The sequence below is a fragment of the Rosa chinensis genome, chromosome 2 (assembly GCF_002994745.2).
Source record: "Rosa chinensis cultivar Old Blush chromosome 2, RchiOBHm-V2, whole genome shotgun sequence".
In the NCBI taxonomy this organism is placed as follows: Eukaryota; Viridiplantae; Streptophyta; class Magnoliopsida; order Rosales; family Rosaceae; genus Rosa; species Rosa chinensis.
Window position 1 is genome coordinate 9,699,161 of NC_037089.1, and position 24,983 is coordinate 9,724,143.

A 24,983-nucleotide genomic window follows, 5' to 3' on the forward strand; every position below is an offset into this window, starting at 1 on the left:
GCAAGCGACGGCTTTGATTTATGATAGTCTCCACCGTAACACTGTTGCCCTAGGGTGTTCTATAAGAAAGAATATACGTTAGATAAAATGTTTTCTGATCTTATAAATTAATTTTTTATATATATTTTTAAGTTTTTTTTTTTTGGGCTCAAAAAGAAGGAACCTCATTATCGCTCTGTGTTATTAAAGAAAAAGAAAAAAAGATACAAAGAGGGGAACGAAGCCAAGACCTCCATAGAAGTATGGTGTGTACATTAAAGAAAAAATAGCTAACGAAAACAAAATTGTGGAAGACCTAAACAGTCACTATTGCAAGTCGAAACAGTGAAAGGAGGAGTAACATCCCACCAAACTAAACCTGTTAAAATAATACCATGATTTGCCAAGTTGCCAAGATGTCAGCAACTCTGTTACCTTTATGAAAGATATGTGAGAAGCGGAAATGCATCTGAGAAATGCGGTGCACACAATTCATCTACTCTACTCTAAGTTGCCATGGCACCAAATGAGGAGAGCAAAGAAAATTAATAATAAAGGAAGAGTCCACTTCTAGCCTTATATGCTTCCAATCTCGGACCAATGCCAACTCAATGGCCTTCATAACTGCCATGACCTAGGCTGCAATCGAGCTAGGGATGTCAAGATTTGAAAAAATAAAAAATACCAAGAAAATTCCCTCTATAGTCACGAAAGACAGCTCCATAATCACCAAGGTTGGAGGACCTTTTCCAAGCATCATTTGAATTAATCTTAACCCAACCAAAAGGAGGAGTATGCCAATTTACCTCAATTATTGTAGGGGCATGCCGTGGATTACATTAAGCACCAAAACTTTTCACAACTCGAAAGTCTTTACAAGATTATGCATGCATCCCTTAGCAAAACGACTAGAACCTTGTATATGTCCTTAAATAAGTCTAGAAATCAACATAGCATGTGCTGGCACTCCATCAAATCTTGCCTTGTTTCTAGCAACAAGCAAGCCATAAATCCTTCAATTGAGGGCTACGATCACCAAGTCCCAAATGAAAAAGCTCAATTAAGGAATTAAGAACCAAACCTTGAAACCATGTAAAAACTATTATAAATGAAAATAATTTAATCATATAATTGCATAAAACAAAAACAAACTTTTATTAAAATTATCCATCTATATGATACAATAGACTAAGTTATAGATCATTTCATTTGATGATCTGTTGCATAAAAGATCTTTAATTGTTGATTTAAATACGAATTATTGAAATCATAAAACTACATTGTATGATTCAATCATTCACATGTATGCAAATAAAACTTTTTAGAAAAAAATGTATGAAAATAAAAAATGTTCAAACACATGGTATAGTAGTTCATTCCAATTTAAATACAATGATATATTTCTTAAACGAACATAGTAGATTTTTTTAAATTTTTTTAATTTTATTGAATAATAATTTGATTTGAATCGTTTTTTTTTTTTTGAAGAGATTTGATTTGACTCGTTGATAAGTACTGAGTACGACTTTTTCCAACGAGACCAAGGGAGACCTGCCAAGCTCCTTGGAGAATCAGATTCATCATCTCTGATATCAAGGCTCTAGCATCCAAACTTCATTCGGTTTCTTTCAAACATGTCAAGGGTGAAGCCAATTTCATATCGTATGCAATTGCAAAAATTGATCATACAACGGTAGCACAATCTTGGACTAATTCATTACCCTTATAAGCTAGTTCTGCCTTTTTGTTTTGACAATTTCAGGATGGTTGTATTAGAGGGTTTAGACTGTAAATTCTCTGTTTCATAAAAAAAAAAAAAAAGTGACCAAGGAGAGATGGGATTCAAATATATGCTTCAATTAGAAACCGAACTTCATTAATTTTTTTCTCTAAGAGAAAAGATGTCAACCAATTAAAATATTTAGTGACAGATATGCCAATGACAGATATTCCAATGAACTTAAAACACATCATAATATGATTCATTACAAATAAACTTTACATTTTCTAAACGATAACAAATTGGACTCGAGACACAATATGAATTTATGACATTGCCTTATACAAATGAAGAATCTATACTCTTTAGCTCAAGTAAAACAAAATAAAAAAACATGAGAGCATACGAACCCAAAAGCCAAGACCTAGCCACGTGTCCACTAAACCCAAAGTTCCAGTGCCCATTTGCAGTTATCAGTTGATTCTTAATATGTTTCATTAGATCATTAACGACACGCTTACTTACACTTAAATTATAATTCAAATGCGCTGCTCACTAAAATGAGTTCTTGATTGACTATGCATTGTGATTGGAATCCAATTCAGACACCTTAACGACTAAGTATCATAAATCCCTTCTCAATTTTATGTCAAGAAACATTCTCATAGAGAAAGTCCATGTAAATGCTTGTTTTTTTTTTTTTAATAGGATTTAGACTCCTGTACGATGTTTTTGGGTGTAGTTGGGCTTTTCCCGCGTTTATTGAATGCAGGCAAAGACCCTATTTACAGCCCACGTTTGACACAAACGTCAAGCCATGAAAAAACCGAAAGAAAACCGATAGAAACAGCAAGACAACCCAATAAACTTCCGGAGTCGGAGATCCGAACCGTGCCGGGTCGGAAACACCTTCGAATCTTCTAGTCCTCGACGCTTCCGCTTTAGTCTCCTAAACCCCACGCCTCACTATTTCTTCCACCTCCGTCTTTGTTGACCATATTGACCCCCCCCCCTCCAACCAACCCCAAATCCCTCACAGCTCTCTGGGGGTTGAAGGGCGTTATCTCTCTCACAGATGAAGCACCACCACCAGCACCATGCCGCCACCTGTAAACTCCTCCTACTCCTCCTCCTCCTCATCCTCGGCTCCACAGGCCCAAACGCCACCGTTTCGGCCTCCGCGCTTCTGCGATCGCAGCCGAACCACGACGCCGGCCTCTCTCGCTCTCCCAGCCGATCGCTCCTCTCCCATCCACCGCCGTCAGTATTTTAACCTCGAATTTCACCGATTTTGTTAACTCTATCCAGTAACTAAGTAGTTTTTACCGTTTGGTTTGATTTTGATTTTGACAGTAAGCGTAGCACTCAATTTGTGGCGGCGCCGGAGGGGAAGTTACGGTTAGTGGACACTGATTCCGGCGCAGTAATTTATACTGTGGGTTTAGGGGCGCCGCTGTACAGTTCATACCAGGCTCCTCAGGGCAAAGATAACAATAGGTTCCACGTAGATGTTGATGAAGATGGCGAGGTCTATTTGGTCAGTAATGATATCAAACAGGTATGTCATACAATGTTGCTGTGTTTAATTATCTCCAATTTTTTTTAGTTAAATGTGTGCCTAAGGGTTCCAAAAACGATTAATATTAGTGCAGACATTGTATTGATAATGACAACAAATAGGATGGAACTAGAACATTTTGCATATTGGTATCGGAGACGAAAAATTACTGGTGTTTGTGGAATTTCTCATTATTTGGGAGGTGAAACACTCCCGGCTCATAGCTGTAATGCATTAGAATTTTTAATGATATGGATGTCTTTTGTTACTTGCACATCCTGGGGATTGTGTTGTACATTAATTATTGACTTGCTTGCAGAACCTGCATATTCCAATCTCAGAGTTTGTCCACAAGACGCCTTATGCATTAGAGGATGGATCAGTTACAGTTGGATCGAAGAAGACCACTACCTTTGTGATTGATCCGATGACCGGAAGGACAATTCACACATACACTTCATCTCGTGGAGAGGAGCAGGGTCTTCTGTACCTTGGTTTTATTAAAGGCATTAAGCAATGGATCAAGCCTGTTCCAACCAATCCAAATGCTGCTAAGGCGCTACTATATGTCCTGGTGACAGAGTATTCCTTGAAGGCATACTTTCCACATTCAAATGAAGTCTCATGGAATTTGACATATTCTGAAATTGGAGTTATTTCATTTTGTTCGGATATTGAGAGTCCGGTTAGTGGGGCCTTTGGTTCTGAAGCAGGCAGTGATATTGTTTTACCGTTATCATGTCAATCAAAAATAAGAGTCCGCCATCAAAATCGTATATCGATTGAACCATCTAGACATGGCAGATTGTTAGAGGAACATAACGCAGATAAGATCCTCTCAGATCCCACTTCAAATGCAATGCCTGTTGTGAGAAAATCTCCTAAAGGCATGTTAGTCATGCTTTTTGATTGGTCACGAGTTTTGACTCTCAGTTTCTCCTTTATCATCCTCATGGCCTTTGTTATATACTGCTATACTTATGTAGTCAAAAGGCAACAGCTCAGTAATTCTGATTCCAATACTGCACCTTCCAAGAGAAGGAAGAGTCGGAAATCAGAAAAGAATGCTAGTGGCATTGGTGAAGAAAAGGAGAAACATGTATCATCTCAGGATGAGGAAGCTTTAGCACACTCTGAGGGTGATAACAAAACATTGTTCCTTGATAAACTATTTTATGGTGCTGCAGTCGGTCGCAGGATTGGTAAACTACTTGTATCAAATACAGAGATCGCCAAGGGAAGCAATGGCACCATTGTCCTGGAGGGAGTTTATGAAGGTCGACCTGTTGCAGTCAAACGCCTTGTTCTAGCTCATCATGACGTGGCTTTTAAAGAAATTCAGAATCTTATTGCATCTGACCAACATCAGAACATAGTCCGATGGTACGGTGTGGAGTACGATCGAGATTTTGTCTATCTCTCTCTGGAGCGTTGTATTTGCAACTTGGATGATTTGATACAAATTTACTCAAATTCCGGTGAAAATCCTGTAGCTGGTGAGGAATATGCTATGATTCAAAATAAAGTTCGCTTGTCAACAGTAAAGAATCTTATGCCGAACGTTAACTTGTGGAAAGAAAATGGTCTATTGTCCCCCCTATTGTTGAAATTGATGAGGTTAACATTTATCTCATATGCCTTGTTATTTATTATTTCACTTAGCATCATATTGACCTTCTTTTTTGCATGTGTAACTCAGGGATGTCGTCTGTGGGCTTGTGCATTTACATGAATTGGGGATAATTCATAGGGACTTAAAGCCTCAAAATGTTTTGTTAATTAAGGAAAGTTCATTTTGTGCAAAGCTTTCTGACATGGGCATCAGCAAGCGACTTATTGGGGACATGTCTTCTTTGGGTCATCATTCTACTGGAAAGTACTCTTTACTTGTCTCACTTGCGAACTTTAAAGTTTAAAATGCCCTACCTTTTTTATCCAACATGCGAAGTTAATGGCATCCATCATGCAATCCTATCATTCACAATTCAAATTAGATATGTCAACTTCCATTAATCATGGGTAAAATTTGTTGACATCATTGCAGGTTCTGGTAGTTCGGGTTGGCAAGCACCTGAACAGCTTCTTCACGGGCGGCAAACACGTGCAGTGGATTTGTTTAGTTTAGGTTGTGTCCTCTTCTTTTGCATCACTGGTGGTAGACATCCATTTGGTGATCACCTCGAACGTGATATAAATATTGTGAAGAACCAAATGGATCTCTTCTTGGTGGAGTATATTCCGGAAGCATTGGATCTTATATCTCGATTGTTAAATCGCGACCCTGAATTGAGGTAAGACCGTGAGCATTAGTTTATGCTAATGATAATGAGCAAGATTAACAAATTATGCAAAGGATGTGCCTCTTGTAATGCTGTAATCACCGCTTTCATTTAATCTTATGGTGCGTTTTAATTAGGCTAGTTTATGACTTATGAGTGGTGAGGCACATATAGATATAGTAAATCAGCTACATCATGCCCCGGTTTGTTAAGGGCTACTTGGTAGCAGGAGGTGTTATCATCTTGAATCTTGGAACGTATTGTCATTGCATGATTTTTCATCAGGAGACAAATATTGGTTTCTTAGTTCGCCAGCATTTTTTTTTTTTTGGGTACAAAGTTTGCTAGCAAATTTGATTTAATGACATCTCTAATTATTTTTTAATGATTAATGTCTTCTTAATTGTTTTCAGGCCAAAGGCTGTGGAGGTATTGCACCATCCTCTTTTCTGGAGCTCTGAGTTGAGACTCTCATTCCTGCGAGACTATAGTGACAGGGTAGAACTGGAAGATAGAAAGGCTAACTCTGATCTTCTGAAAGCCCTAGAAAGTACCGCGCCCGTGGCTTTGGGTGGGAAATGGAATGAAAATATGGATCCTGCATTCCTCACTAACATTGGCCATTACAGGCGTTATAAGTTTGATAGTGTTCGAGACTTGCTGCGAGTCATGCGGAACAAATATAATCACTATAGAGAGCTCCCAAAGGAAATCCAGGTTATTGTTTTTTCCTTCCAAATTTTTTCTCTGACTAAAAAAATATGTAATAAAATAATAATATATGGATCAGAAACAAGAAAAATCTGAGCTTGAGCATCAACTTGAACTGTGTCGGTAAACTAGAATATTATTTTGTTATTCAAAAATGAAGCTAGAATCATCACTGAAAAGTGTTTCAAAGATACCAGTTATCATAGTCTCAAGACGCCAGCTCTTATGTTTCAGGAACTCCTAGGTCCAGAATGAGTGATTTTAACTCTTGATTTATGGTGGCTGTTTCAGGAACTCCTAGGTCCAGTGCCCGAAGGATATGATCACTACTTTGCAAGTCGGTTCCCGAAACTTCTGATTGAAGTATACAAAGTTGCGTGCAAACATTGTAGAGAAGAGGAATGGTTTCAGAAGTATTTCAAAAGCATTGCCAATGAGTCCTCGGGACTCTAGTTGCTTTAAGTTATGCTGATATAAATACTGCTGTGTAAGGTGCTTAGTTTATATGTGTAGATGCCTGTAAATATTAATATGTATAAAATAGACTCTCATAATCTTATTAAAAATAGACTCATAATCTTATTAATGGTTTCATCATCCAATCACTGTCATGTTTCATTTGCCAAAGTTGTGTGATTCATTTTCACACAAAATATGAAAGATTCATGTTTGGTGCCACGAATGTTGATAACGAATAAATCAACATGAATCACTGTTGTTCGGGACTGTTTCGAGGATCTAGTGAGGTTGCTGATATGGGCTATACGCGTGGTGTTTTTTCTCTGACGATATGCAGGACTGAAATTGGTCAAGGCGATTTCTTCTTTGCCGGCCTGGTTCCAACCTCATGGAGATGGTGGAATTGATGAATGCGTGACCCTTGATACATGGAAAACAAGGAAGTTTTGGAGGAAGAAAATGTATCTCAAGCAGCAGTTGAGATTGTTGGTGCATGAAGAGATGGGTGTTCAAGCTCCTAAGGACGAAGTTTACGTTGGCCCCTGACGAGGGTGGTGAGGCCGTGAAGATTATTGATCCACTAGGTCCAAATGTCCAATAGTGCTTCTAGGGGATATGGAAAGCTTACTCCTAAGATTCCATATTAGTTCCTATAAATATTTTTCTTCTATCTTCCTCCCTCCATCTTGTTCTTTTTTTACACTTTGTCACTTGATCATTATAGGGTTATGTTGTGGCAATCAGTTCAGGTCTCTTGGTGTACACCTTCACTACCTAGTGTCTTTGAGTTATTGTTTGATGTGCTCTACCTTGCTTGTGCTGCTCCGGGGTCTTGTCTGAAGTTGTGTTTTGTTTTAACATCTATTTAGTCGAAATTTTTTATAGACCATGAGTTAACCTGTTCCACTTTTTATTTACTGTTGTAGTTTTAGAATATCACTTTTATATTAAGCCGATTTTTATGTATAGTTTTTCATTTGGATAATTACTGTTTATTCGAGGTTGCTTTTACTGCTGGTTGATTTAGGGCTAGAAAAGATTCATAATTTATTCTATAAAAAGTGCTACTTGGTTTCAATCTACTAATATTCCTGCTCATGCTAAAGCTCCTCTTTTAAATAAGATGTGGAAATTGAATATGCCTCCAAAGGTAAGAGGATCCTCTCCTGAGCTATGTTTTTGCCTGAGCTTTCTAAGCTTTGCAACAGATGAAGACACATGGTGTAATGTCCCGAACCTGAATTCATCGGTTTACTAGTCATTTGGACGGTAAACGATCTTTACTTTCACTTTTACTGTCGTTTCAGTACTTGTAGTGACCCTAAAAGTTGACTTTTTAATCGGGTCAAAATTTGAGAAAATGTTCTTCATGAAAATTGTAGAGGACGTTAAATCGAGTGCGTGCATATATGGTACGTAAAAATTGGAGTTCGTATCCGAAAGTTATGAGCGAAATACGAAAGTTACTATTCATAGTAAGTTTCTATAAAAGGTGGAAACTACTGTGGTAAGTTTCCATTTTCAGAAACTTACCGAGTTTTCTCTCTCCTCTCCCCCGATCCTTTCCTCCTCTTAGGTTCGATTTTTCCTTCACTGATTTCTTCCTCCTCCGGCCACCCCACGACGGAATTTGGGCACCGGTAAGCTCGCCTCCTCCTCCTTGTCACACCTGCGGTGGTGTTTTTCGATGACTCGGCCGAAGGAGATCGGATTTGAGCCGTGAAGCTCACTGTAGCAATTTGGAAGTTTCGTCGATTTCTTGCGATTCCGACCTTCTCCAGCCACCTAACTGGCGTCGAATGTGCGGTTTTCGCCAATGATCATTTTCCCCCTAGCCTTGAGCCACGATTTGCAGTGTAGTGGGAGAATCGACCAAAACCCAATCCTAGGGTTTTTGGATTTTCTGGGTTTTCTTCACCAGCCAATTTCGAGCACTTAAAGGTAAAATTGGAATGTGTTGTAGTTGAGAAACTTGTTGGGTCTGTTGTGATGTTGCTGCTGCCAAAATTTAGTGGCTATTGGAGGTGGTGGCCGCCGGCGTGTGGGCCCCACGCGCCGCCACTGTAGGTGGGGCGTGGAGGCACGTAGGGTAGTTTTCTGACTTCGATTTTTAGCCTATTAAATCCTATAATTGATGTAGAGCTCGTAAATGTGAATTTGGTTGGAATTGAAGAAAAGTTGTGTTGATTATGAAATTTCCAGAATTTAGAATTTTCATTACCGATTTACGAGAATCCGACCGTCGGATATCTCTCGGTTCTGCCTTGGAACCTTTAAATTAACGAATTGGTATTAGTGGTATAATTTGGGTTGAATCCGAGAAGAAGTGAAGATGTGATTATGAGGATTTGATTTTAGGAATCGTATTTAATTGCCGAATCGTTATTCATGAATTATAATTGTGTACAGGGCGATATACCAAGCTATTGCTCGATGAAGAAACTCGTATGCGTGATCTCCTAAATAGTACTGTGAGTGGACATTTATTTTAAATTAAATGTGCATGCAGTATATTATTATTTTTCCGATTGAGGTCTAATTTATTATTTGAATTATGGAGTGTTATGATTTTATGAGCTTGATTTCTTGAGATTTATTATGCTCTATGAGTTACGGGATTTTTTAGTGGATTTCCTTCCCGAGGGCTTTCAATAGATTTTTCAAGCTATTTATTTATGAGTTATTGAGTTGAGAAATGATTTTCGGGAAGTGACTGATTAAGAAAATATTATGAGAACTATTGATTTCGAATATCGGTTTTTATGAGGATACGAGTACGAATGTTTCATCGAATATTTGAGCATGATTGAATTATCAAGATTTATTGAATTTTGAGCTCCGCACTTATCAGCCTTGAAGTTAGATTGAGATTTCTTTCCGAAAGCATTTATTGATTTACAGAGTATTTGATTTATGCTTTCGAGAATTTATTGAGATATTGAGGTGTGAGTTAGCGAGATAATCCTGAGTTATGCTTTCGGTGAATTATTAATGATTTATTGAAGTAATATCGAGTTTCTTTCCGAAAGAAAGTAATTGAAAGAGGTTGTTTCCAGTTCATTGAGGAGGCTATCTTCGGCGCATGCGTATATTACCTAGTTGGCAGTCCCTTCTAGGTAATAGTCTGGTTGGCAGTCCCTTCCAGACTACATCCCGGTTAGCAGTCCCTTCCGATGCGTCACCTAGTTGGCAGTCCCTTCCAGATGACATGAGGTAGTAAGTTGGCAGTCCCTTCTAACTACCTGTGGTTAGTTGGCAGTCCCTTCTATCCACCGCCTCCTAATCCGGTTGGCAGTCCTTTCCGATGCTTCATCTGGGTGGCAGTCCCCCCCTGATGGCATGAGATGACTAGACAGCAGTCCTTTCTAGTCATCAAATGAACCTCTTGAAAATGATGTTTTAGAAAGGATTGAGGATGAGATTTTAAGAGATTGCAAGATGCTCTATTTTTTTTATGTGATTAAGATTGTAGTAAAGATGATGATTGAAAGTATTTCCAAGATTGTTACTGCATGCGAGGTTTTAGAGAATAACTTGGGAAAGCATTAAGTTTTACTTATTCATTCGAAATTATTTAATTTTTGTCCACTCACTCTAACGATTTTTTAAAATGTTTTCCCCTGGGCCCTTCGGTTTTAAATGCCCAGTTTACAGGCCAGTTTAGCTTGAGGTCGAGCGTACATGAGGTTGAGGCATAACTGTCATAGGTTTCGCATTATAAAAGTATCGGTCCTTTATCTTGTATTCTATTCTCTTATACGCCTGTATATTAGATTGCTCGGATAACCTATGAGATTAATATTCTTAAGTTCAGAATTGTTTGTGAAATGTGAGATGTTGTGATATAGGGAGCAGGGTGGCTATAGAAGATTAAGAGTGGATTATTTTAGAAGTGTAAATGTCTTTCTACAGGTTTTTGGGTAGTCCACTTTTAGAGGGAGTTCCGCCAAATTTTTGGTAGAATTTCTTTTGAAGTGGGCCCCGCAGGGCCACTTTGGATTTTCAAGGTGAAATCAGGGGCGGGTCCTGTCACATGGCTCATATTACATCCAACGGGTTATATCACTTTTGAGTTACAGATTTACAATAATACCCATTCAAATTTTTGTCCCTACTCTCTCTTCCCTTCTCTTTCTTATCGTTTTCTTCCCTGTTGTTGTTAGCTGCAAGTTGATAATTCAACCCCATTCTTCTCATCGCAAAAACTACAGATCCATGCCAAGCTCGTCATCTCCATCACAATTGACAATCCCAAATCCAGTCATCCTAGACGGAACCAAATCTCCTCCGATCTGATGAAATCCAAGCCGACCTCTCCATCTTCTTACAGCGCTAGCCATAGATCTCCACCAAACCTCACTACATCACCTTCATCGTCAAATTCTCCGCTGTCACCCGTGGTTGCATCAACTAAATCAAGTGGGAAATTTGTTATGGGTTATTTTGATTTTCTTAAATTTTGATGGATGGTGCCAGGTTTAGAAGGTTGACTGGGTTTAGAAGGATTATAGAAATGAAATTGATTCATGAGAACAAGGAGTTGGAAGCGTTAGTTAAAGACTTGAGAATTGTAATGAAATTAGTCAACATGATTCTTGGCAATTTAATTAAGTGCAGAAGCGATTGATAAGGAGAGAGAGGCTTTGTCATAAGAAAATTCCATCTGATAATGAGGGAAGAACAAAAGGAAAAAGAAGAAAGAGAGAAAGGAGAGAAACAAAGTAGTTGTGAAGAACAAAAGGTAAAGAAGAACATCGAAGTAAAAGAGAGAAAGGAAAGAAACAAAGTGGTTGTGAAGGTAAGGAGAAATAGTAGACCATTGGATCTGATATGAACCACGTGTCTTCATTTGCTACAAAGCTTAGGAAGCTCAGGCAAAACCATAGCTCAGGAGAGGATCCTCTCCCAAAGATCTTTGCTTGGAATTTAATTAGAGGTAAGTGTAGATACCTTTCACTAGCATGACTAATTTGCTATCTCACCAAGCATAAGTAACACCCTCTTAGTGGGCCCACAAGCCATGGTGGGACCCAACCGTTATATGCATCCCGTAGCCCGATGTCCAAGCTACACAGTGATAGTCGGAAGCAGCCAAGACCTGGCCGGGAAGCCACCTTCCCGGCCTTGCCAATTGTCTTCACAATATGATTTTCTAGACTAGAATTGGGACTTCTTGTCCCACATTGAAGAAAATGTAAAGGAAGGAGCCTCCCTTCTCACTTACTTAACATCCCATTACACACTTTGTAATCCTTTTGGGCCCCAAACCCATATAGTGCAACACTTCAAGTGGATGTTAGCGGGAAACGAACCACTATACATCTTGTCTTCTCTCTCTCTTACTCTCTCTTTCTTTAACGTTAATTAGATCCCTCGGTCACCTACATTAACATTAGCGTAGTCTGTGGGAGGCCAACACAAAGACTTCGTCATGTACTATGAACTTTGGCCCAGTAGCGTCAAGTCAACGCCCATCAGGGCCGGTCAACGCCGAACAAGGCTGGTCAATAGCTAGTCAACGCTGGTAAATGCCAACTCAAAAATGGTCCATGCTGCACCCCTCACCAAAAATAATAATAATAATAATAAAAAAAAATTTGAACTGAGCTCATCAGCAGAAAAGCAGGCCCGTACCAAAAACACTTGAGGAGCAAGTTGGACACCCAGAAGTCTACTCAGGGCACCCAACTTTCTATGCTTTGGTTGCTCCTCGATCATCACCAACCCTTAACGCCCTGATTGAGGTCAAAGGTAACAAGTACCGCCAACATCAAGCAGCTTTGAAGCACACCGGCCTCACCGTAACGACACACCCAGAAAAGTACTTTGTACACCCAAGCTCCATCCTCCTCTCACTTCCAAGTCTCCTCTATTAAAGTTTCCAAGTACTTTCATATTAAATGGCAACCTCTTGACTACGGCTTGGTCAAGCTTAATTTTGATGGCTCTGTTCAGAATGGAAGTGCTACTATTGGATATGTAATCAAAACAGTGATGGGAATCCACTTTTTGCAGCCTATAAAAGAATTGGTTCTACAAATGTGCTTATAGCAGAAGCAACTGCTCTCAGGAATGGTCTTCAGGTAGCTTTATTCTACAACTATAGTCATATTTCTGTGGAAGGAGCTTCTAAGCTTTTAATTGTCAGCCTTATTCACAAAGTTGATGTTCCTCACATCCTTGGAGGATTCAAACTTTGGTGGCAGATATCAAGACCTTGTCTTTCTAGTTCTCTACTATCTATTTCAAGCATATTTATAGAGAAGCAAATTTTGTTGCTGATAAACTAGCTTCGTTAGGATATGACCTTTCTAATACTTTTGTTTGGTTTAATAGTCTCCTCATTTCTGTGTCCCCAGCGTTCCATTTGGATCAGCTGGAAATGGGTTACTCTCGTGATTTTGTTTCGTAAGTTTTCTTTTTGTTATAAAAAAAGAAGAAGTTGGTTTAGGAATATGTAGGATCCTAGCTTGTACCCTGTATGAAGTTGCTTCTGTATAATTCTGAAAGCGCTTTTGTCAATTCTAGAACAAGCCAGAGGGGTTCCTGGCATAAGAGACACATTTTAGGGCCGGCTTAGGTAGCTAACACATTTTTCCTAATCCTTTTACAAGAGAGACTTCAACCTCACAACTAATACAACTAAATACAAGAGTAACTTGTATTTGATCGACAGCCCTGAATCCAAATCCTATTGGTAATACAACTTCTTATCTTCTAAAGCAACAATACCACATCATCATCTCCTACATCCACATCAAAAGCCTTAAGCTGCTTTTGAGGCGTTCAGGTGTAAGCTTTTCCCACATTACTTTTTAAGGTAGGATTTATCTTCAAAAAATTTAGTGTCCTATATTGACTTGTCTTGTGAGATAGAATGCTACAAGGATATTTATACTTACTTGGAAACATATAAACATAATATTATTGTATAATAAATATAAAACTTGCCAAGAACACCTGCCCACACAGCATCTTTCGGGCTTTTACCTCCAACCTCTCTGATTCTCACCCTCAGCTACTCAAACCTGCTCTACATTATACACCCTATTCTGTCCCATGGCTCCCAATTTTCACTACGCAACCAATCTCGCTTTTGCTAATTTGCTCGGTTAAGTAAATAATCAAAGGTTTATTACAGAAGAAAGAGACACACAGTAGCACAATGACGACTAGAATAGCTCCTGGAGTCGGAGCCAACTTGCTCGGTCAACACTCCACCGAGAGAAACCAAGACGCTACTCTTTACGTCCGCAATCTCGACCCTCAGGTTAGTGAAAAATTGTTGTGGGAGCTTTTTGTTCAAGCTGGACTTGTTATCAAAGTGTATGTACCCAAATAGAGAGTGACAAACTTGCATCAAGGATACAGATTGGTGGAATTTCGAAGTGAAGAGGATGCTAGTTACGCAATCAAGGTGCTTAATATGATCAAGCTTTATGGAAAGCCAATTCGTGTAAATAAGGCTTCCCAAGATAAAAAGAGCTTGGATGTAGGGGCAAACCTTTTCGTCGGAAATCTTGATCCTGATGTGGATGAGAAACTTCTCTATGATACTTTCAGTGCATTTGGTGTCATAGTTACAAACCCAAAGATAATGAGAGATCCTGAAACTGGAAACTCGTGTGGATTTGGCTTCATCAGTTATGATTCCTTTGAGGCATCTGATGCAGCTATCGAGGCAATGTATGGCTAGTATCTGTGCAATCGTCAAATAACAGTGTCATATGCATATAAGAAAGACACTAAAGGAGAGCGTCATGGTACTCCGGCAGAGAGAGTTTTGGCTGCTAGCAATAATCCTACCTTTAAGGCTAAGAGTCGGCCTCACACACTGTTAGCTAGTGCGCCTCCAACACTAATTCCCAACGGTTCTCCAGTGCCATTGCATCCGTTTGCAAATGGTGGTGTGGCTTTCCCGCCAATGCAAATGGCTGAACAACCAACTTGGCAAGGTCAGCCTCAACAACAGGGTCAACCAATGATGCCTCCACCGCCAATGTAGCAGTTCATGAGACCTGCTCTCCTGAACATGCCGCCACCCCTTCCAGCTCCTCCACGGTCTCTTCCACCTCCTATAGGAAACCAACAACTGATGTGGCGGCCACCGCTTTCCCCTCAAATGAGGCCTCCTAACATGCAATACTCATCAATGTCGCTACCTCCCCCACTTAACAACCCACCCCTGCTGCCACCTCCAGTGAGTTGAATGACCTGAACTAGAGCGGATAACATGCAATGGTATTGGATGCTTGTTGTTTCATTTTTTTTTTTTTACTTTTGCAGAATTTTTAATGTCTAGATTACTTAAACATGTTGAAGCTATTACTGACTAGAGGCAGTTTCTTACTTTCTTTGTCCGAAATTTTATATGGGAGGTTCTATTCATACCTCCAAAATTGGTATTTAGACCTCCCCACTTAATAAACCTCCAAATAACTTTTACAAATAACCAATATGCTATCTACACCTCCCTAATTTTTCCATAATACCCATCATCCAATAATATCAATAAAAACTTTTTTTTAAGAGTGTTCTATTCATATACCTCCAAAATTGGTAGTTAGAACTCCATCAATTTGTGAACATTTCACAATATTATTTTACTCTTGATACAACTAAGCTAAAAAAAAAACTTTCAATTGATATATATATATCTCTCTCTCCACCCCCCCCCCCCTCTTATTATTGTATTTTGTAGGCATATGCATCTTTAGAGGCCAAGAGCAGTTCATTTCTTCAACATCCTCGTTTCATATATTTGCTCGATATGAACAGTATGCTTCAATGGATGAGTATGATTTTAAGAGAAAAAGGTTTGTTGGTGTTTGGGTTAGAGAATATTGCATATCCGAAATTGACTTGAGGAACTACAAAGTAAGGAACTGGTCTGTTGATTTCTCCGCTGCTTGGTAAGGATGAAGACTATAATAAAAACAAAAGGGAAAAAATGGCATGAGGATGACCATTTATTGATTTCATACCTCTAAAAGGGAAAAGACTTTATTTAATTTTTTTTTCTTTCTCTTTTGTGTCTTTATTGGTAATTTGACATGAGTTGACAATGTCAACTATCACTTGAAAAAATAAAGAGATCCAAATGCCAATTTTGGAGGTATGAATAGAAGCTCCTATTTTATTTATATATATATATATATATATATATATATATATATTGTTGTAAATAATTATGGATAAATCATGTAAATAGATGTTGAGTAATAGGTGTCTATCCTTATAGATCGGTGATTGATAGAATTGTATGCAGGAGTAAATGACGTTGCTATTAAACGTTGCCTTTTTGTATACACCATGTACTCCTATATAAACCTCCTCGTGGTGAGATGAGTAGACACACTTCATTCTCTGCATCTAAACTCTCTCTCTCTCTCTCTCTCTCTCTCTCTCTCTCAAATTCTTCTACTATCGTTTTACAACACGTTATAGGCACGAAAGGCTTTGAAATTGCTGATCAACCAAAGGAGGATCATCGTTCAATCTGGTTTAGGATCTGAATCACAAACAAGCTCTTGGATTGGCTGAGAAGACAACCTTCTCAGTTTTGCACAAATAAGATGAAGATTCATCCGTTTTACATTGAGTAAAGTTCTCCAAATTCTAATTTTAATTCATGTTTTCAAACTTGATTATGTGAACAATCACCATGATGCATGAACCCTAATCCTATCTGATTATTTATTCGGTAAGTATATATTTGTTCATGTTTTGGATTGTTTGATTGGAAAAGAAAAAAAATTAGGATTCTTTGGATGTAGCTATTTCTAGCACTTGGTCCAGTAGTACTAATTCACAACTAGAGAGCATCAATCAATCATGCAAAAATAAAGTCTGCTATTTCTGGGATTTGAACCCAACCACAGCGTGTACCAGCCCAGCATCTTGTCCATTGTGCCATTATAGCCAGTTGGTAATTATCACCACCATTTAATATTAATACTGCCAGAAGCAGATTCAACTCCATTTAATTGGTGATTGATCAATTGATTCAATTCATGTTTTGGTTTTGATTGACATTTATCCAGAACAATTGCCATAATAATTTCACAATTTATCCTTTATTACTACATTTTAATATTGTATATTACGCGAATTATGGGCTAAATTATTACATAAACATTATGCCAGAAGCATTTGCCCAATTTATTACCTATACGAAATGCCAGAAGCATTAATGGGATTTGAACCCATTTCCTTAGGTACATATAACCGCTACATTAATTTATTTACGTTATGATTTAATAATATATATTGAATTTGGTTATGTTATAATTGTGAATATTAAATGTGGCTGAATCAGAAGCTCAAATCAAGCCCAAAGTCACAACAACAAATCCGAGCTAGAAGCTCAGGCCCAAGTTGCAAGGCTAGCACAAAACCTCGCCACGTGTTGCCATAGCAATGGCTATGAATCTTCTCCAACTAGGCTCATCCAATTGGATGCGATGTCTAGGTAAGGTACAGATGAGGCTGTGTACTTAAGTTAGCGTCGCTCCACCTAAACCTCATCCTCCCTTACCTAGTCATATTCAATTGGAGTTACCAAAAGGATTGACTAATAACATTTCATTCCTTGGCAGACCAGTTTGAGCCCAACAGACCCACTCTCCCTCCGCGGGACCTAGCAGCCCAGCAGGCCTCACACACCTTTTCACTTACACATGAAAACCTGGGTCACAAGCTCGCAGACTAAGCCCCGTAGGCTTCACTATCAAGCCCACTCCTTCTTTGGTCTAGCAGAATCAAATAAAAGGAAAAATGATTTAATTACACTGGGGTTTGAACCCAGTCAATAAGGCACTCTAACTACTTTGTCATTATGGCTTATGCAATTTTTGAGATATTATTTGCTATATTCAATATCATTTTGTTACTTGTCAAAATTTTCGCATTAGAATATATGTGTAGAAAATACAGTACCTGATGAACCGGTAGTTCATACATAAATCGAACTTGTAGTTTCGATAATGTCATTTAAGAAACTTAAAGTTTCCTTCATAAATTCACCACACATGATAAAATCAGTAGAGTTTACATGTTTAATCTGATCTATCATACCATGTCGTAAGAACTCGAAGTTCCCATTTGTTGTTCATGGATTTTTCCAAAAAGCACTTACCACGATTATTTGTTCTTTAATATCAAATTTTAGCAATTGAAAGTTTCTGGAAGAAATTATCTAAAGTTGGCAGGTTTTCTTGCCTGAAGCAACACATGATTAACAAGATATTGAACAAGCCCATCTGCCCAAAACAATACAAGGAGAGGCACTTTACTAATTCTCAGAATTGATCACTATCTTGTTGCTCACTGAAATGAACAACAACCTCCTGTTGAGGAATAATCAAGCCAAGCCCATCGGTACCCGAGCAGCACTTTTGCTTGAAGGAAATGATGTTGCTCATCGCAAACATAATCGCGAAAGGAGAAATTGTGGTCTTGGAAGGGACAAAAAGTCCGATCTTTCGAGACAAGGAAAAAGATGTGGGCCCATATAACTGGCCGAAAACATGGCCCATGTTATAGTGCCCCTGCCCAACAAGCCAAAGTGGAAAGGAACACTGGTTTGGCCCGCCGCCACCAAAATCAGCATGATCTTTGTTATCGATGTGGATGAATTAACTGCTGGTCCCGCACTTGTTGTGCGATAGCCGAAGCAGTAGATGAGTATTACGCTGGTCGCGGAACTCGAAATATCAACTTTATTGAAGGGTCATTTTCTATCGGTTCCACACTAGAGATCATGGATTTTCGGGCAATTACTGAACATACCGTGGATTAGAACTGGAAGACATGAGTATAATTAGCCCCTTGTGCCATATCTATTTCATCTTAATGAATGAAATATCTTCGAATTTTAGTGATTTATGTTCTCAATTATTTTAGATTATGGAAATGTGGTTCTGTTCAAATATATTTAATTCAATAAACTTATTTATACATATGATCCGTTGAATTAAATAAATGAATGGGCATATTCTGTGGAGAAGTTTGTTGTCTGGCTAACAATGCTATTACGCACACCATACTCCCAGATCGGAGATATTTTTCAAACTTATTGCTTATTCATACCTCTGTGACAACTATATCAAGCCAATCCAACCTGATAGAGGGCTATGGCTATACCTACTGTATGTTGTCCAATGGTATTGAACTTACCATTAATGAGGCCTTATATTCTCCACATTCCAAAAGAACGTTATTGAGTATTAAGGATATTTGAACCAACGGTTACCACGTTGAAACCACTGAGAAAAATGAGTGGAATATCTTTGCATAACCTCCGAGTGTGAGGCCAGAAGCGTACATTGGAGAAATTGAAATATGTTAGCTAGAAGCTAACCAATCTAACCAATTCGAGCAACTACTTGCCATAGCATGACCATTTGAGACACCCAGGTCAAAGTATGATGCACCGTATCCTCAACTCATCACAGGTTCATCCCCTTCTGAATAAGGGTCTTGTATATAATGATACACTATGCCATACTTGTTAAGAATATATAATACTAGACCATCATATGCAAAGACTAGTACATACACCACCATTTTTCTGCACAGAATGCGAGGAAAATTTGTGGAGATACCCAACCACCATGCGGACTAGTTAAATATTAATGGTTTTGGTTGATGTATCGACAAAGTGATCACATGTTACACTATTGTCCACAAGAAAATGTTGTTTTTGCTAAACTCTCACCCAGATCAAGAAATTGAGGGCACACCACTCGGATTATCCCATAAAGTCTATAAGACTTGATAATGCAGTAGAGTTTACATCGAAGTCTTTCGATGATTATTGCATATTCCTTGAGATTGATGTTGAACATACAGTTCCCTATGTTCACACCGAAGATGGCCTCGCAGATAGAATCTTGGTAATGCGCACCAAGCTTCTAGTTTTTGCGTGGGGCTATACAATCTTGCATGCAGTCATGTTGGTCCTGTTGAGGCCCACTGCTACCCAACCTTACTCCGCGTTACAGGTGGTGACTGGGTATGAACTTGACGTTTCGCACTTACGCGCATTTGGGTATGCAGTCCTCGTGCCAATTGTGCCGCCACAACGTACATAATTGGGTCTTCAACGAAGGATGGGCATGTATGTAGATTATAAATCTCATCCATTATGTGCTCTTTAGATCCCTTGACAGGCGATCTCTATAACGCTAGATTTGCGGATTGTCACTTTGATGAGACAGTCTTCCCGCCGTTAGGGGGAGATAAGAATGTCACCATTCCTGATGAACGGTGTGAATTAACATGAAATGTCCCCACTATGTCTCATCATGATCCCCTAACCGCATGAAAATACTGAAGTGCAGACAATTCTAGATCTATAGAGTATAGAATACAATATGCCAGACAGTTTCTCTGATCTAGCTAAAATGACGAGATCACATATACCTGCTGCAAATGTGCCTGCAAGGATAGACGTCCCCGTATGACATGTCATCCCAGATGGACGAGGTATGACTATGGCTGCTAACCAGTCATATGTCCCTGCCTAGAAGTGAGGTAGACTATTAGGTTCGAAGGATTCTTATCCCCAGAAGAGGGTAAACTTGGCACAAACGAATCCTCTTGACATCGTAATCTCAAACCGATTCATCTCACGAGATAAATCCGGATTATGGGTACGTCCTAAAAGAGACCATGTTGGGGGACGCTCCAACATTTGAACCCACTCTTGAGAATAGAGAAATCTCAGTAAATTTAGTGAGGTTTGGAATCGGAATGAGATTATCATCGATGATATATTAGTATTTGCAGTGGCCACCGAAATTATAATAAGCGATGATCTCGAACCTTGCTTTGTTTGATGAATATCAACGAAGAGACTACTGACTAAAAAGGAAATAAGCAATCCATGTAGAATTGGATTCCTTGACAAAGAGAAAGGTGTTTGAGCTTGTTGTTCCTACACCTCCCCATGTTAAACCTGTAAGATTTAAATGGGCATTTCTAAGGAAGCGTAATGAGAAAAACGAGATTGTGACACACAAGGCTCGTCTAGTGGCGCAAGGATTTTCTCAACGCCCTGTGATTGATTACGAGGAAGCGTATACTCCTGTAATTGACGTCATAACGTTCCTCTGCCTTAATAGTTTGGTAGTTTCTGAAAAACTGAATATGCAGCTTATGAATGTGGTCACAACTTATTTCTATGGGGATCATGATACAGAGATATACATAAAAGTTCCTGAAGGACTTAATATACCCGATGCAAATAAGTTCTTGTTAGCCAAATAGCCACCCTCAAGTATAAGGGCCAAGTTATAGTGTAGAGATTATGAGTAGGGGATATCGTACCCAAGGGATTGGAAAACCCACTCTACCTAGGGAAAACCTAAAGGGTGCTAGATGAATATGCAAATATACAAATCACAAACAATGTCTCACAAGTGAACCAAAGTTCATGGTGACTATATGCAAGATGGTGTAGTGGTTTTATTTTGGCTTTGGAGATGGTTTCAACTCAAATTAACACAAGATAAAAACTTGAAATGTAAACTAGGCAATGCTAAACTAGATGTGATAGAATGGATGGAAGTTAGAGCTTTAGGTTGTTCACCATGCTCTCCTTTGCATGCATTGATGTTCAAACTCTAAGTAATGCAATCCCAAGTATCCAATTACCCTCTTAGCATCCGGATAAGACTACTAAGGCCTAAACTCCTTTGATTTTATCAATTCTCATCAGATAAGTGCGAAACTAACTACCCAAGAACAAGTTATATTACCGGATAAGTATAAATTCTTTGCTCCTAGATGCATAAAGGTTTGAGTTTAGATAATCAAGCAAGCAAACCAATCCTAGGTCTAGGTGATTTTAACTCACTACCCTCACACTAGGTGTGTGTGTGCTATCATGCTATTAATGTTCAAAGCTAGCTACTCTCTAAACATTGTTCATGTAATGACAAATGCAAAGTATTCAAATTAGCTAGATTCAAATACAAGCATTCAATTCTTGAATTAGCATGTGAAGATGATCATGAAAATTGCATCAAATAAGATTCAAACATCAATTCATTACAAGTTTGGCTAGGGTTGAAACAATAGACTACTCACACATATCTACATAAACTAGCATCAACATAATAGAAAACATTAAGCTATCAAAAGATAGAGTTTAGAAATGACTAGGGATGATCACAAGTGAAGGATGATGAAGTTGTTGATCATGAAAACTTTGTCATGGAGATGATGTGGTGACTTCTCTTGTGCTCTAGCTTCTTCCTTGAACTCCTTCTTCAAGACTTGAGGTGGTGATGATGTTTGGTATATGTAAGATGTTATGAGTAGGGATGTAGTTGGAAAATGAAGTGGTGGAGATGGAGGTTTTGTGGAGGAGATGGTGGTGGATTGTGTAGAGAATAGAGAGAGAAATTGATGTAGTGGCTAAGTGTGGGTGTTGGCTCTTCCTTGAGAGAATGAGTGCTTAAATAGATGGAGAGAGGGGTGTGAAATGGTGTTGAGAAGCAAAAGAGAGCAGTTCACAACTTCCAAGAAGCATGGAGGTGGAGTAGAAAAGTGGTAATAGATCCCAAAATTAAGGGAAAATGGCATGGGAGTGATGGTGTAGGTTGGAGTAGGAAATGATGAGTGAAGGATAGTGATTAAGCCTAAAACATGATAGATATTTGAGTGTTGATGATGATGGACTCTGGGATAATAGAGAGTGTTTGATTGAATTGGAACCAAAAGGGTTGGAATTTGGTTGAAATAGAATGATGGTGAATGAATGTAATGGAATAGATGCTATGGTACTCATCATCCTTCCTCCTCAATGAATGTGGCCAGAAAATACATGGCACCACCGTGAGTGGTCGTGCACGGAAAATTTGCCGAAATTTCACTTTTTTCTCCTCTTGTCAAGATTTTCTACAAAACGTAGAATTTGATTAGTCAACATTAAATTGGAGTTTAGAACAAGGAATTTCCATGTTTTAGGGCACAAATATATATATGAAATATGATCCAACAGTTCTGGACCATGGAACACGCTCTTCATTAGTTTTGCGGCGTTCACTTGATGGATTGAAACAATTTAGAAGGATGTGGTATAACCGTCTAAGTGAATATTTGATCGGGATGGAATATGTGAATAATAAACTATGTCTATGCGTGTTTATTAAGGAAACAAGTTCCGGGTTTGCAATTGTGGCGGTCTATGTCAATGACATAAATTTGATTGATACTCCTGAAGAGATCAAGGAAACCGCAAAGCAACTGAAGTCGGAATTTGAGATGAAGGGCCTTAGGAGAACAAATTATTGTCTCGACTTGGAGCCCGAGCACAGTGCAGATGAAATTTTGGTCCATCAACCAAATTATATCCAGAAGATGTTAAGATGCTTTAATGAGGATAAAAGCAAGCAAACCCATGGTCGTCTGAAGTCTAGAGAGAACCGTATCGTCCTACAGATGATAACGCAAAGATATTGGTGCTACAAGTCCCATATCTAAGTGCAATAGGTGTATTATTGTACTTGGCTCAATGCCCTAGATAGGACATCTCATTCGATGTGAACTTGTTAGCTAGATATAGCTCTGCGCCAACATGCCGCCATTGGAATGGCATAAAAGACATTTTTCACTACCTTAGAGGTTCGGCGGATATGGGCTTATTCTATCCCTATGCATCAAGGAATGGATCAAACCCCCTTGATCCTTGGAATGATGCTGGCCTTGTTAGATATGCTGATATAGACTATCTATCAGACCCGCACAAGGCGCGTTCCCAAACTGGTTATGTCTTTACCATTGGGAATACTGCAATTTCTTGGAGGTCTACGAAATAGACACTTGTTGCTACCTCTTCGAATCATGCTGAGATACTAGCTTTTTAAGAAGCAGTATGTGAATGTACATGGCTAAGAGCCGTTACAAAGCATGTTCAAAGCACATGTGGACTGCATTCCACCACTGATGAACCGACCATTATCTACGAGGATAATGCTGCTTACATAGAGCAGATAAAGACGAATTTCATCAAAGGAGACAACACCAAACATATTGCACCGAAGTTCTCCTTCAATCAGCAACAACAGGAGCCTCAGAAGATTGAAGTTAAGCAGATTTGATCTGAAGACAATCGTGCAGACCTCTTCACCAAGTCACTACCAAAGTCTACATTCCAGAAGCATGTCCAAAGTATTGGTCTACGTAAACTATCTGAATTACCTAACATATAATTTTCAGGGGGAGTGTCCTGAAGCATAGTCATTTGACCGTCGTGTACTCTTTTTGTCCTTCGTCCAAGGTTATTTTGTCCCACTGGGTTTTGTTACCTGGCAAGGTTTTAACGAGGCACATCTTTAGCATGGTCACCCCACTTATACTACATCCTGAAGATGCTTTGATTCGACATATATATGCATTTGCTCATCTTTTCCCTTCGACCACGGGTTTCTCCCACTGGGTTTACCGGGCAAGGTTTTGGTGTAGCAACTCTAATGCATCCCTCTCGAAGACATACTACCTACTTATGGTGTTGATAAGAAGACTTCACCTATCTCTAAAGCTGTGATACTGCTACTCCACACTCAAGCGCGTTGTGCTCTTTTTCTCCTTCGACCAATGTTTTTTTTCCCACAGGGTTTTTATTACTTGGCAAGGCTTTTGACGAGACAACTTAGAAGCGCACAGCCTACGCAACACTATTGACATGGAATATCCAAGGGGGAGTGTTGTAAATAATTATGGATAAATCATGTAAATAGATGTTGAGTAATAGGTGCCTATCCCTATAGATTGGTGATTGATAGAATTGTATGTAGGAGTAAATGACGTTGCTATTAAACGTTGCCTTTTTGTATACACCATGTACTCCTATATAAACCTCCTCATGGTGGGATGAATAGACACTCTGCGTCTAAACTCTCTCTCTCTCTCTCTCTCTCTCTCTCTCTCTCTCTCTCTCTCTCAAATTTTTCTACTATCGTTATATATATATATATATATATATATATATATATATATATATATATATATGGTTCTGATCTTCATGTAAAAAATATAAAAATTACTTTTAGAGCTAGCCTCAAGGCGTTTTGGTGTTCGTGAAGGCAATCAAGCTGCTGATGCCCTTGCCAACTATGGTGCTTCATCAGATGGCTTTACTTGGTGGGATTCAACTCTCATTGTAATAGGGACCATTTAGATCTTCCTAATTTTCGTTTTCGTTAATTTGTTTTCTTTTGTTAGGAGGCTAGCGGCGCTTCTTATGCCTGTCCTACCTCCTTTCTCTTTG

The 24,983-nt window shown here is 38.9% G+C and overlaps 1 protein-coding gene and 1 pseudogene across 2 annotated transcripts; both read left to right on the forward strand.

The window, feature by feature from the left end:
• The first annotated feature begins 2,605 nt into the window (after positions 1 to 2,605).
• On the forward strand, positions 2,606 to 6,858 carry LOC112187106 (serine/threonine-protein kinase/endoribonuclease IRE1a). 2 transcript variants are annotated; one of them, XM_024325757.2, is made up of 7 exons: positions 2,606 to 2,959; positions 3,053 to 3,257; positions 3,577 to 4,874; positions 4,957 to 5,129; positions 5,302 to 5,548; positions 5,950 to 6,253; positions 6,482 to 6,612. In XM_024325757.2, the coding sequence occupies exons 1-7, from the start codon at positions 2,775 to 2,777 to the stop codon at positions 6,500 to 6,502; spliced, it is 2,433 nt and encodes an 810-aa protein (XP_024181525.1). In that variant the 5' UTR covers positions 2,606 to 2,774; the 3' UTR covers positions 6,503 to 6,612. The 2 variants fall into 2 exon arrangements, with proteins under 2 accessions (XP_024181525.1, XP_024181524.1); XM_024325756.2 differs by having other exon boundaries at positions 2,619 to 2,959; positions 6,539 to 6,858.
• A 7,013-nt stretch (positions 6,859 to 13,871) lies between these two features.
• On the forward strand, positions 13,872 to 14,915 carry LOC112183644 (annotated as a pseudogene).
• Positions 14,916 to 24,983: the final 10,068 nt, after the last annotated feature.

What these genes read in the sequence shown, in the direction of transcription:
- LOC112187106 (XM_024325756.2), top strand. Translation starts at nt 2,775, where the DNA reads ATGAAGCACCACCACCAGCACCATGCCGCCACCTGTAAACTCCTCCTA. An exon ending in TCAGTAATGATATCAAACAG is followed by an intron (nt 3,258 to 3,576) that starts GTATGTCATACA and finishes ACTTGCTTGCAG; the next exon opens with AACCTGCATATTCCAATCTC. An exon ending in CTATTGTTGAAATTGATGAG is followed by an intron (nt 4,875 to 4,956) that starts GTTAACATTTAT and finishes TGTGTAACTCAG; the next exon opens with GGATGTCGTCTGTGGGCTTG.